This window comes from Crassostrea angulata, chromosome 6, assembly GCF_025612915.1.
Source record: "Crassostrea angulata isolate pt1a10 chromosome 6, ASM2561291v2, whole genome shotgun sequence".
Lineage (NCBI taxonomy): Eukaryota > Metazoa > Mollusca > Bivalvia > Ostreida > Ostreidae > Magallana > Magallana angulata.
The window spans coordinates 12,274,633-12,289,003 of record NC_069116.1 but is presented as its reverse complement, the minus strand read 5'-3'; the positions used below and the strand labels follow the sequence as shown (position 1 = coordinate 12,289,003).

Genomic DNA, 14,371 nt, shown 5'->3' with positions numbered 1-14,371 from the left:
TTAAATGTAGAAGTACCGGTATATATGGAAAATGTTTAAAAATCTTCTTTTCGAGAACTACAATGCATCAATTTGTCAGATAACTACGTCAGCACCCTCAAATAGTGTAGATTCGAAATTATAAAAGCCGTGATCTCAATCTAATACTGGGGCCCCAAGAGGTGTTCAAAGTTTAGCATAGAAATATAGAGGGAAAATGTTGAAAAATCTTTTTCTAGGGAACTATAATGCTTCAGCTTGTGAGATAACTAGGCAAGTATCCTTAAATAATGTAGATTCCACATAATTAAAACTTTAGCACTGTGGCCCCAAGAGGGGTTCAAAGTTTAACATAGAAAGATATATTGAAAATGTTTTTAAAAAGTTTTTCTCGAGAACTATAATGCTACAGTTTGTGAGATTACTATGCAAGGATCCTCAAATTGTGTAAACTCTAATGTAGTGGAACCAAGAGTTATCTTTCTTGTGTTCTGTACAGTCTGAGAGTTATTCCTCTTGAAGTGGAACTCTGCTATGTTAAGTTTTTCAGGTTGTGTAAGTGCGGTCCCACCGCAGTGCTTCACATTTTCATTCCTATGTTACTATTTATGTTGTTCAAGCCAACCATAAACCTCGGACCATAACTGGGTCCCCAGAAAGGGGTTCAATGTTTAAAATAGAAAAAGCATACTTATGCTACGAAATGTAATGTTACAAGGGACTGCTGTTCAGGTGAGCGATGTGGCCCATGGGCCTCTTGTTATATATTCTATCAAAGTATGCAAAGAAAAAATTACAAAGCGGGGTAAAAAATGTTAAAATAGGTGTATATACATGATTGCTTTATATGGTTCTGTCAGTTTTTTGTTGAATTCTGCGATTCCATCGAAAACATTTATTTAAATTTTAAATATAATTGTCATTTCGCATTAAATAACTTAAAATGTACTGAAAAACATCTATAAATGAATAAAATAGCCAAAACCAATATTCACATTTCACTGATAATAAAACCAATAACGGTAAGATAGTCTGGAATGATCCTGATGACTTCATGTGACAATCGAAAGACCTTAAGGATTATCCCTGAAATTTTTTTTGTGATGTCATCTTTTGTTAAACCAAGCCCAGTAAATCTCTTATTGTTCTGCACCCAGTCCAATAAGTTACATGTAGCTGGTCAATAAATTTCTTCCTACTAGACAGCTACAGGTGACATTCTGGACAGCTGCAGATAATTGAGGTAAACACAAAAAGTACACAAGAAAAGAAAAAGGTATAAACACTGGTTTCTCCAATGTCATGGAAATTTATCCGAACTTTGCATGCACAGTTACAGAACACCCCGCCACTGAAATTTGCAGATCTCAATATGTAGAAAAACTTAAACAAAATCAAAAATAACCTATGCACAAATTAATTTGAAGCCATCAATCCATTCAGTTGAATGTGTTTTCACTACAATCGTCCTTTTTTGTGTAAAATTGGTTCAGAAAAGGAGAGTCAAATTAAGATAATGTATTTGAAATGTTTATGCAAGTAAGATGCTCAACTTAATCTGCTATCATCATTTCCAAATTTACCTAAAATCATTGTTTGAAAGATAATCTTTTCAAAATTATAATCATGAAGATTTTGATACTACATATACAAACTACTTTAAAAAGTTTTTCTAGTATTATTTAAAGAAAAATATTCTAGTGGCTAGAAAAATTTACATGTGTGAGGCCAATATAATGTTTCTGTTTACATAGTTGGAGTATATTCATAACAATTATATTTATATATTTATAATGCTTTTAGAAACTTGACAAAAACAGGTTTATTATTTTTTTATTTATTATTTTCAAAGTGATTTAATAATTCAACAAATGAGAAAAGACCTCCTTTGATTTATGAGTTTGTTTTCTTGCTAATCTCAAGCATTCTAAAGGTCAGGTCTGTAACGTTGCTTGAAGAGGAATGCCCTTCCCCCTCCCCCCTTCCTGCTGCTAGGGTCTTTGACTGTTGTAGAACAGATGAGAGATCCTGGGCCCATACAGCCCACACAGTCAGGGGTCAAGAGGGGACAGACAGATGCCTGCTGCAGTCAGGGAGAACAAATGCATCACAGCAGAGCTCTGAATAAAATTCCTATTCATTTTGGACTGTTTTGAATAAGCTAGAGTTCAGAGCGGGGTACTGACTTAGCTTCTGTTTACAACAAAAACATTCAGAGTCTTCCTACAGGTCATGGGGTTGTTTGGAGCAGGTAGAAATTGATTGGAAGAAGCTCACATTTCTTCATCCTGGTCAGATTTTGGCCATGATATGCACTTGCTTAACTTTTAGGCTGAAACCGTACCTAGTATGCTCTTTTATCTATTTATTTACCAATTAATGTAATCCAACAATTCAGATGTCATTATTGTATATATCTACTATCTCCCCCCCCCCCCCCCCCCTCAATTTCTTATGATAACAATATTTGTTATATTTTGCAATTACTTTGGCATTAGAAATTGCAAGGTAGCTTTGATTGCATTTTCCATGACACACCTAAGAAGATCATGGTAGCTGTACTAGCAAGGGGGGGGGGGGGGGGGGGCTGTTCATAATGCCATGGTCACCAAAAAACATTGTCTATTGAACATGTTTATATTTCCACTTTTCCTATGTTGTATGAGAGTGGTTGGATTTATGGCATAAAAGCAAATAGTGATTGTGAGGTATATGGAGGAAGGGAGCATTAGCCTGATTAGGTTGGAATATTATACTGGCTTTTTGTGTAAAGCTAAATTCATATTGTTAGTTAGTATCAATAGTTCATTTGCACACTGCACACTACGGATACTGACTAGGTCAATGAATGTACTTACCGCATTAAAGCTGAACACAACTCATTAAAGGCATTCTGCCATCCTTAAAACCCCCTGTAAAAGCCACAAACCTCTTCAGGAGGCAGGGTGATTAAGATCTACCTTACAAACTTTTAAATAAGATATTTTTAGATAGAGAATAAAAATCATAAATATTTTGGCTTTTAACTTTGACATTTTTCTGTATCTTTATTTAGAGCTCTTTGCCTAAAGGAGGTAAAAAAAACATAGAAATGGCCATGACCATCCAGCCCTCTTAACAGTTAATTGTATTTTCTATAAAGCTCTCACCTTTGTCGACATGCGTCTTGAATCTGTGTGTTACTCATATGCAATGTAATTATGAGATCATAAGCATTTATAAAGGTCAATGCATGATGTACAAAACAGAAAGTGCTGGTGTGAAGATTTACTGGATGCTGGAAAGAATAAGCTACTACTGAAAGGGAATGAGAATGATTCTTCAGAGAAATATTTAATAAAAACTGATTGCACGGTACAGTAATTTTAATTTGAAAGATTAAAAAGAGAATAAAACTTGTGCTTTTTCTGATGAGTTATCTCCCATAAGAGTTGTAAAGGAAAAATTATTTTTTAGAATTATTAACTTATTCTTGATTAAATGGATATAATATCAGGGTCCACCTCATTAAAAAATGTACTTTTCATACTTTTTATTGAGTTTTTCTGATAACAGCATGATTGGCATCCATTTCTTGACAAATACTTTTCTATTCTCAACATAATTTGTGGTTCACCATGTGTGTCATACTGTCAATAAAAAAGGAGGTTTCACCAAGATCTTAATGCAAATGAAAGAACTTCAGATAAAAATAGGACATATGTCCTGAAATGAGTTCTATTTTTCAAATCTGGGTGAAAATCCGGATATTTAATTTTAACAAAATACTCCATCTCAAGTTACAATGTAAACAGACAATAAATCTTCTCCTTCAGTGCTTCTAAACCTGCCTTATCATAATCTCTACCCTACTAGTCTGTTTTTTTAAGGTCACTTAAAAATATGTAAATCAATTCCAATCAATGACCTTCCATTGAGGTTGGTTGGCCATTATAACAATTGTTACCCCTTCAAATGAAATTTTATGAGAGTATAATGGAATTACCATATTTGTCCCTCTGTAGACGTGAGTAGACATCATTGAGACGGTGACCATCTCAAACGGTCCACAATAAATAATGGACAGTAGGATGAAAAGCATTTCGGAGGATTTTGCTTTGACCTTAACCTACCGGTATAATAATTTACCAATTGGCATAGAACTTTAATTCAAGCTTATTATCCCATTCCTAAAGGCATTCTTTTGGTTTAATCTGAGCAAAATTAAGTCAATGGGACATAGTCTATTATAGTTTGAAAGGGATCTGCTATGACCTTCACATTTGATGTTGAAAGACCTTAAAAATTAGTTTATGGTCACTGCACACCCTTTGCCAAATAGCTCTGTTTAAGTAAAGTATTATAATTAAAAATAGCCAGATAGGGCTAAGAGGATAGTATATATGCTCTGAAAAACGATCTTGGTGTGTTGTGTTATGACCTTGACCCTTGACCTAGAAACTTCATTTAAGGTCAATGCACATCTTTGATCAAAGGCACTCTGTGGGTGAAGTATGTGCCGAATTTGACCAAGGGGAGAGAATATATTTTCCAGACAAGGATTTTCAAACAATTCTGCTATGACCTTGACCTTAGATTTAGAAACATTGTTCAAGGTCACTGCACAACTTTCACCCAAAAAGCACTCTGTATGTGAAGTTTGAGCCAGATGAGGCTACTTAAGGGAGAGAAGAAATGCTCTGGACAAGTGATCACAGAGGGACGGATGGGTGGAAGGACAGAGGGATGGACAAACAGATTACTATAGGTTGCTGGCAGAGCGGGGCCTTAAATATATTTGGAGCAGAACTAAGAAAACTTTATTAGGCTGAAATTTTTCTGAAAATATTTAATGCTCTTTATTCATGTTACAGACACAGCCCTGCCGTGCTATCTCAATAATGTTTGGACCATTTTTCTACATTTCGCAAATATTTTTAACTTCATGGAGTTTGTAAATTCAGAAGAGTGTATACATGTACTTGAATCACTATGCCTGTCTATCATTTTGTCAGTCGGTTCATCCATTTCTCTATCGTTCCATCCCACTTACTAGAAAGGCTCAGGGTATTTTCTCTGGTATTTATAAAACTGATATTTTTGTTCAGGATTCTTATGTTGTTTTGCATTAACTAACTAAAATGTCTCTTGAAATAATTCACAACTATATCTTTAATCATTATTATGAAAATGCATGGTATGATTAGTGATATTTGCTATGTTTAGCTATAGTGTAGATTAACAGTTAGCAAGTGTGTTGACTTTTATCATAAGTGACCAACCAGCTATGATCAAAATGCTTCATTGTCAGCATATCATAGGAATATCATACATCATAAATGGCTGACCTGTCAGAATGTCAAAGATCACTATTTTTACTGCTTTGTCCACTAATTGTATTTAAATTTAAAAGTTGACCATAAGGTCAAGATACTATAGTTTTTTTTTAAACAAAAATTTTTAAAACACTTCAAATATCAAATTTTTAAAAATGATGATTGTTGATGTTTTAGATTATAGTGTCCATGCTGTCAGTTCCGGCCATTTTCTATCGACCTAAAGGTCGGGAAGAGGATTCCGACAATGCCAGGGAAAAGTTTCAGGTTCCGGAGAGTGACCATTTGACGTTCCTGAATGTGTATCAACAGTGGAAAAGAAATGGGTAAAAAAAAAATATTCATTAAAAGGGACCTAGACCTGATTTTAGATCAAAATTTTATTTTCTAGTTTTTATGTATAAAATGGGTTACTTGTGTATTCTGAATGTTTGACTAAAATTAAGATGTTATAAGTGACCTGTGTCAATCAAAATAAACTGATCCAGTGTGTTCATAAATAATATTATCAAGAAAAGAATGCACCCCTTCATTTAAACTTATACCAATACAGCACATGTGCAAACAAAAACAAGACTGGAGCTTTTTTTACAAAACGAAGAATTTAATGCAAACACAGTATCATGCTTGTAACTTGAGTTTGACTTTCATATTTGGACAAATCATTAAACATACCAATACATGTATTAAAGCAATATGAGCTGTATTTTATAGAATTTTATTTTGCTGCACAAACCTGCTAGTACGATAAGTCTGAATGTAACTTAAACTTTTATGATAAATAAGATTTGAAAACATCATTAATTTTTGTCAAAAGAAAGATTTCTCCTCAAAGGAATATATAGCAGATCAATTTTTGTACTCAGAGGACGACAATGATTCAATTTTGCTACAATTAAGGCTTCTTGACAGCTTTTTCCACGAAAATATAGCTTATAGAAATTTGAAAACCATCATATTTTTTGTCATTTTAAAAAAAAATAACATTTTTGTAAAAAACAAATTCAACATGAAAATTGCAGCTCATATTGCTTTAATCATTCTATATGATAAAACGGAAAAATAAAATTTGACAATTTTCAGCTCAAATCGTGTCTAACTCCCTTTAAACAGTAAAATGCTTTCTTTGGTGATTCATGCAGGATATGAACTTAGCACCATTGCAGAAAAATGTTAATAACTCGCATTACATATCTGCTAATGCAGGTTTAGGTAAATGTGTTTCTGCAATGATCACTACCTTCATAACCCGCATGAATCGCCAAAGAAGGCATTTTACTGTTTATATTTACATCTTTTTTAAGACAAATTAATGAAGTAATCAAAAAGAGTAACTGAAAGAAGTAACTAAATTAATGTTAATGTACATCAGTACATTAAATAATAGAAATAGCTAGTTGTCATATGGGAATTGGGATCTGACATCATCTTGATTATTTTGTACAGTCCATGATTTTTCTTAGGTTGCTGAAGGTTTTGACCAATAAATAAACTGGTTAGAACTGGATTATGTGTATTCAGTATTCTGAAGTCTATAGTCTGTCCCAAGATATTTTTGCTGCATATTTTCTAAAATTATTTGATATTCCTAAATACCCCTTGATTCAGTCAATGTTCATTCAATAGTAAGATCCCAAGATTTCCCTTTTGAAATGCCCCCTCTAGCTTGTCAGGTTTCAATACACAGCTAAAAATAGAAAGTCTACAGGGATTTTGCATTGCATCAGCCATAATTAAGCCCGGATGATAACATTGAAAATTTGTGCAAGGTATTACTAGTGACTTCCAAATTGAGAAAAGATGTCAACATTTTGCATTATGAATCTCCATAGGAAATCTGTTTTCGTTCCTGTGAATTTTTAAGAGGGAAAAATGATAATGTGTGAATGAAGTTATCTTGGAAATTTTCCCTTTCATTGATTTCCATTGCACTTCTTTCACAGGTATGAGTATTCATATAAAAAATCGTCCAAATGTGCAGCATAAATATCTTGGGACAGGCTATAGTCATTTTCTCTAGAGCTATGAATCACAATTGGTTTTCTTAAGAAGTAGAGGTAAAATTACTTGGTAGATGTAAATGTATAATGTGAACTATGATCAGTTTATATTATTAATTAAAGTATAATTACAGTATGATATGTCTACTTTTAATTTTTTGTACAGGTATTCTGCCACCTGGTGCAACGAACACTTTATCCACATAAAGGCCATGAGAAAGGTAGGAAGATTTTGATGCAAGACATGTACAAAACAACGAAGTCAAGGTTAGGTTATCTAAATCTACCTTGGTATACTGTCCTGATGCAAACCTTAAAAACCTTCCATATGTAACCAGTTCATATCGGTAGCAACCTCGGGATTATAAATAAGCATGATCTAATTACTGATATACATTTCCAAGAATTCTTTTACTGGCATTCCATACTGGTTTTGAAAAGGTATCCAGAAATTATGAACTTGGTCTGGTAGCCTTGCTGTAAAAATGGGTTAATGTTATGACATTCATTCTTTAATAATAATAAACAAGTTGATGTAGTAGGTCCTTGGATATTCTTATCATCATTGCATCTTGAATATGTTATTTTTCATTTGTCTCTGAGTTCTTTTTGTAGAGGGAATACTATTCAGATAGACAAAGGAGCTGGGCTGCATTTTACAAAATAACTTATGACAAAGTCATTAATATTTTCACTCTCAATAAGTGGTCTTCAACCAGTAATTTTATGTACAAAACCATTTATGTCAAACTATTTTAAATATTGTTAGGATGTGTTTCTGGTATAAAATTAAAACATTTGATAGCTGATCAAAAATGAGCATTCATAGATTTGGTCATAAGTCATAAATTCTTTGGTGGAACTCAGCCCTAGTCTTGATTTAGAAAAGTGTTAAAAAGAAGCAGGTCTCTGAAGAGATAGGTTTTGTAAAAAGCTTTGTTATAGTGGATGAATGTTAGCCTTTCTGTAGGCCTCTGAATTTAAGGTGGGATTATTTTCTGTAGTTATGAAGTGTAAACTGCATGTAGCTTCTAAATTAAAAGTGGTATGAAACACAAGGAGTATTAATGTGGATGAGAGTTTGTGTGCATCATATCAAAACATAACTATTGTAATACCCTCAGTAAGTTTCAAACTTATAACGGACATATTATTGTCTGATGCTTTTACCAATTGCTTGAAGCTTGAACAACTGTATTTTGAAAGGAAAAATATATGGTTTTAGTTTGCTTAAGTTCAGAAAAAAAACTATGTAACAAACTAGAATTATTCCATTCCTCCTTTAAGGATATTATGGTGCATCACCCCTAATTCTTTTGATGTTTAAGTTTTGCTTTAAAGATATGTTACACTGGTATTGATATGCAATAAGAAATTTAAATTGTAATACTGTAAATTCCTTATATTACGCGAGTACTTAATTCCGCGATCCTGCTGGTTTGTTTCAAATCGCGAGAATATAAAATCGCGAACGTTGAAATTTTCTCCTTATTTCTTATAGTTTTCAACTCTCAGTAAATAATCGCGAGATTTTAAAATCCGCGAAGGATGCTTCTCGCGATTTTACGCGGATATTAATTCCTCACATTTAATTAGGAATGTACAGTACTTACATTCCACATATTTTTTGCTTGTAAAGTGTGTTTAAAGCTACGGCATTTATAACACTGTAATACACACAGGATGCTCAAAGGTTAAAATGATGAGTTTTATTATGACGTCACAAACGTTGAATCCTGTAAACAAACGCCCATTACTCAATTTGTATGCACACACCGCTGCAGTTATGAGACTGTATCTTTAAAAAAAATCATGATTCAATGCTATAATAACAATTCAAAAGCACTCATTTAGAGAGAATGTTGGGCAAAAGTTTAGAGAAATCACCCTTTAAACTTGACAATGTAATCATTAATTCAAGTGAGAGTTATACCCCTCAATGTAACCTTAAATGATAAAATATCCCTTTGTCTAAAAGCAAAAACAACTGTTTATATCCGCATCATGTTGAAGGAAATTTTTCATAAAAGTTATGACCCCTGTAGGATTGAGGGTTTTTGTGCTATGACTTTGTGTTCAAGATTGAAAGAAAACAATATAGCAACACAGCTCAACTCATGTCATGAAAGTATTATGTATTGATTGAAATGAAATTTCAATCATGGACTGTCTGTTAGGAAAAGTGTGTTTCCTGTTACCTTTTTGGGAGTTGATTTTAATCAACTCTTCTCTGCAGTTACTCTGGCAAACCGAAAGTGAAACAGTGTTTGGACCTAAGCACAAATCATCACCACAGACAAGACTTAGTTCTCGAAAATAATCGATAAATTCACCGTAATGAATTCTGAAGCACTGTTTTTCAAGGAAACTTATTTATAAATACGGTGAAAATAGTCAGATTTTAAATGGTAGGAACAACTTAGATATTTTTTGTAGTGGTGTGTATTCCTACGCTAGAGATTACTGTAGTCTCGTTCAACCAGACGATCGTTGGTTTCCGTAAATTTTCGACCAGCAGAGAATCTCTCTTGCTTGTCGGAGATTAACGGAGACAGCCGAGTGTCTGGTTGAATGAAACTTAGAGTCCAGTATTGCTTGGATCCATACAATATTTCAGAAATATTTTGATTACTGATACATACATGTACCTTGATGGAATTAATAGTATCTTTAAATATTACACGACATGATTCATATGGGTATTATCAAAATTCTTTTCGGAAAAGTCTGAGTATTCATATTATAAAAAATGTGCGTAATTCAAATACATACATGAATAAGCAGAGACGTAAATATCTATGTCTCTGGTACAAGAAACTACTTGCCATGCAAAATAACGTATCGTTGATTCTAAAATAAATAATAATCGATAAAATCAAAAAATCAACTCCCGTCAGTACTTTGACATTTTTATTGTCTGATGTTGGTTGCTGTGCAACATTTGTCCTTGTTATTGTCTGATTCTGCTTTATTTGTTACCTTTGACCTTGTTATTGTCTGATGTTGCTTAATTTGTTACCTTTGACCTTGTTATTTCTGATGTTGCTTAATTTGTTACCTTTGACCTTGTTATTTCTGATGTTGCTTGTTGTGCAACAAGTCATCTTGTTATTGTCTGATATTGCTTGATATGTTACCTATGACCTTTTTATTGTCTGCTGTTGCTAAGTGAGTTACCTGTCTGATGTTTCTAGGTATGTTACTTGTGATCTTATTTTGTTCGATGTTGTTGTGTGTGTTACCTGTGACCTTGTTTTTGTCTGATGTTGTTTTAAGGGGTATTCTTTGACTTTCTTTAATGTTGCTAGGTGTGTAATCTCTGACCTTTTCATTTTCAGGTAAGAGAAGTAAGGCAGCAACTTAAGGAAATCATGGACCAACAGAAAATGGAGCTTGTGTCGTGTGGCAATGAGTGGGATATCATCCGCAAGTGTATCTGCTCTGCTTACTTTCACCAGGCAGCCAGACTCAAGGTAATTTTAGTGGTTGCAGGTTACTAGGTTTAACGAGGCCGGGTCTAATTTATTCTGCCCTAGATTTTTGGATGAAACTTTTTACATGAATTTCTACTGATATAATTATTATTTTAAGATTAAAAAAATAAGACATTTACCACGCCGTTTGTTTAGGGGGTCATCTCAAAGTTTGTTAATCTTTAACATAGGACCCTATGGGATTTTGCTTGAAATGTATCAATTTTGCATATTTTTTACATTTTTTCAAAACTTCTGCCCTAGGGATTTCTCTTTCTGTTCTACATATTAAAGTTATTGCTAAAAGGCATCAAATGGTCAAATAAAAAAAACTTTTACCTCCTGGTTTGTTACAGGGGACTTATCAAAGTTGATTTTTGTATGCCCAATTTCCCAGATTCGTCAGATAATGGCTATTTTTATTTGACAAAGGCAGAAAAGGTGATCTATATAGTATTATTAAAACATTCAGACATATTTAAGTAATAAAAAAATATATAACATCACATATCAAGGGTCATTAATATATAATACATGTCTTGAAATATATGAATTAAGCTATATTTAGGCGGGTTAAGAAAAAATGACAGATGGCTAGGCTTGCTGAACCCTCTTCACGTTTTCGACCCGAGCACAAATATAGCTTATACTTCGAGACATTTATGTTTATTCCACAATATAACATTATTTTTACGCATCAAACGAGATATTTTCAACAATTTTCGCTGAATATCTGCAGTTAAAACTATCATGCAATGGCGTCAACTAAGCAAAAAGATGACGTCACAATACAAATGAAACGCTGCGCGAAAGCGTGCGTACTCGTTCTGTACTCGGCCTAGTTAATTAGGCTGGGGTGTAAAAGGAAGGTTTTGTTGCAAGCATTTTAACAAACTTATAATTAAGTTATTCAGGGAAACATTTTCAGAATCAAATGCTACAAAATTTCAGTTGTTTTGCCTGGCATGACCATGATATTACCAGGTACTTTGAAATACCGTATATCTGGTTTTTTCCGTGTGTCACAAAATTTGCTAAAATGGGGGAAATTTGTAACATTTTTAATTTGCATCAGTCATTTTTTGCAATTTAAAAATTTTGCTATAGAAAATGATAAAGGATATAATTTATGCGTATTCAATTATATGCGATTAAAAAGAGATCGCGAAAAAAGCGTAAATTAGATTATCGCGAAAATTACGGTACTGGATGTACGGTAAATTAAGATATTAATATTTATACAGGATATTTTATAACATATGGCATTGTGATAAAAAAAATTCTATTGAATTCCATTCCCAGGGTATTGGAGAGTATGTCAATGTGAGGACAGGAATGCCCTGCCACCTCCACCCGACAAGTTCACTGTACGGCATGGGCTACAACCCCGACTACATTGTGTACCACGAACTGGTGATGACAGTCAAGGTAAGGAACTATTGTACAACCCCGACTACATTGTGTACCATGAACTGGTGATGACAGTCAAGGTAAGGAACTATCTCAATCAAAGACAGTTGCCATATCATATTAGACAGTCAATCATAACTCAACACAGAGAGTGTATGTAACCAATCAAAACTGATGGCAAACAGTGCATGAACCACCAATCAAAGCTTATAGCAAACAGTGTATGTAACCAATCAATTTTCAGGCACGTAGCATCGTTTTTCAAAGTGGAGGGGCCAGACTCATCCAAAAAATCTTGACAAGCATAAATTTTTTTTTTTTAATTTTCCAAAATCTTCAAAATCATAATCCGGGGGTGGGGGGTAATATAAAACTTCAATTTCACTCCTAATTTCCTTATTTTCATATCAATTTTTTACATACTCCCAACAAAGTGGGGGGGGGGGGCACCTCCATGATAATTTAAATGTTTATACGTAAATTTAAAAAAATTAATTGCTGCGAGAAAAGTGGGGGGACCTGGCCCCCCCCCCCCCTGATGCTACGTGCCGGATTCTTATGACAAACAGTGAATGTAACCAATCAAAGCTGATGACAAACATTGAATGTAACCAATCAAAGCTGATGACAAGCAGTAAATGTAACCAATCAAATCTGATGACAAACATTGAATGTAACCAATCAAAGCTTAATATGACAAACAGTGTATGTAACCAATCAAAGCTTAATATGACAAACAGTGTATGTAACCAATCAAAGCTTAATATGACAAACATTGAATGTAACCAATCAAAGCTGATGACAAACATTGAATGTAACCAATCAAAGCTGATGACAAGCAAACTTATTGCGCTACGCCGTTAGGTAACAATTTAGGGAAAGCAAATATTGATAAAATTATACCTGATTTTATTGTTTATTTCGATAGGAAGTACGTCACAATATGGAGCCCTCCCATGCCAGCTTAAGCATATCTTTTTTACACAGGTTTTGAATTCATTTTTCTTTTCATAGAGAACATTCAAAAGTGTTGTAAAATCATTTCAATTTCATACATAATAAAAAGGTTGAAACTTCAATTTCTATAGCTGACCATTAAAATCCACCTCGTATATGAAATGTATTCTTTCACAGTTCATCTATTAAAATCATACTGATTAGAACAAAAACCCTGGAATGCACTTAAATGAGAAGTGATACATTTATCATAAAAATATTCATTTCAGAAGAAATAAAATTTTGTTATGCACTTAAGAAAATTGGTGCATTATTTAAATCAAAAATTTATATAGATTTTTTTTGCATCACCTTGAAAGATAAGGGCGGTTTATTTTAATCTACAGGGTACAATGACCTCACTTGAATACACTTACTGCAATGTTTTATACCATTTTACAAGTGCATGTACCTAAAACGTATTAGACCATGAAATAAGAAAATATATGAAGTCTAGAATGGTTTATGAAACAAGATCAAAGAGAGCTGCATTGAATTTATAAAGTACAAAAAGTGTGTTCAAAAGTGACATCAACAAACTTTTAATAGATTTTAGATCAGAAACTTTAATGAAATGTTAAAAAGAACAGCAAAGTGCAAATTTTATTTCCTAAATTGACGTTTTAGTCACAGACTAGGGATGTAACATGCATAACTTTGAATACAAATGTTCAAATTCTTGAGAATTTGTCTAAAATTATACGAACTTTGCGTCAAACAGTCTGTTTTCAAAATTGTTTTTTTACACAATTTTTGCTTATGACCTGAAAATATGTCCTGACCTTGAGTTTTGGTCATTTTTGCAAGTTCAAGGTCACTAAAAGAAAAATGGTACATCCAGTACTTTCTTAAAAAGAAATACTTGAGTTTCTATATTTTCGTAGCGGGCTATCTTTTGTGAGCTTCTCACAGTACCCTCAGTTTTTCTTGGTTTTCCTTTTTTTTTGCTTGAAAATTTTTTTATAAATAGAAACTCAAGGTTTTCAAAGATGGAAAGATGACATTTAGCAAGTGTTTCAGGTTCATTGTCTTGACACTGTACATGTTCCATGAAGTCAGTACTACATGTACTTCAATGGAAATCATATCCCTGATAAGGCCCTTTGGTAACAAAGTTAACAAAAGATAATTTTGTTGGAAAGGTCAAAATGATTTACTCATCATCATTTAAAGGTCATCTGCAAGTCATTTTCTAATT

The 14,371-nt window shown here is 33.2% G+C and overlaps 1 protein-coding gene across 2 annotated transcripts in view; it reads left to right on the top strand.

Moving 5' to 3' along the window:
• The window catches only part of LOC128186577 (pre-mRNA-splicing factor ATP-dependent RNA helicase PRP16-like), a 35,150-nt gene that overhangs the window by 18,770 nt on the left and 2,009 nt on the right, over nucleotides 1-14,371 (top strand). The window contains exons 20-23 of one of the 2 annotated variants that reach the window (XM_052856403.1): nucleotides 5,472-5,620; nucleotides 7,461-7,515; nucleotides 10,633-10,767; nucleotides 12,070-12,195. In XM_052856403.1, coding sequence (XP_052712363.1) covers nucleotides 5,472-5,620; nucleotides 7,461-7,515; nucleotides 10,633-10,767; nucleotides 12,070-12,195 — 465 coding nt within the window. Of the gene's footprint in view, nucleotides 1-5,471; nucleotides 5,621-7,460; nucleotides 7,516-10,632; nucleotides 10,768-12,069; nucleotides 12,196-14,371 lie in introns of those variants that run through there. The other variant, XM_052856404.1, reaches the window with a different exon arrangement.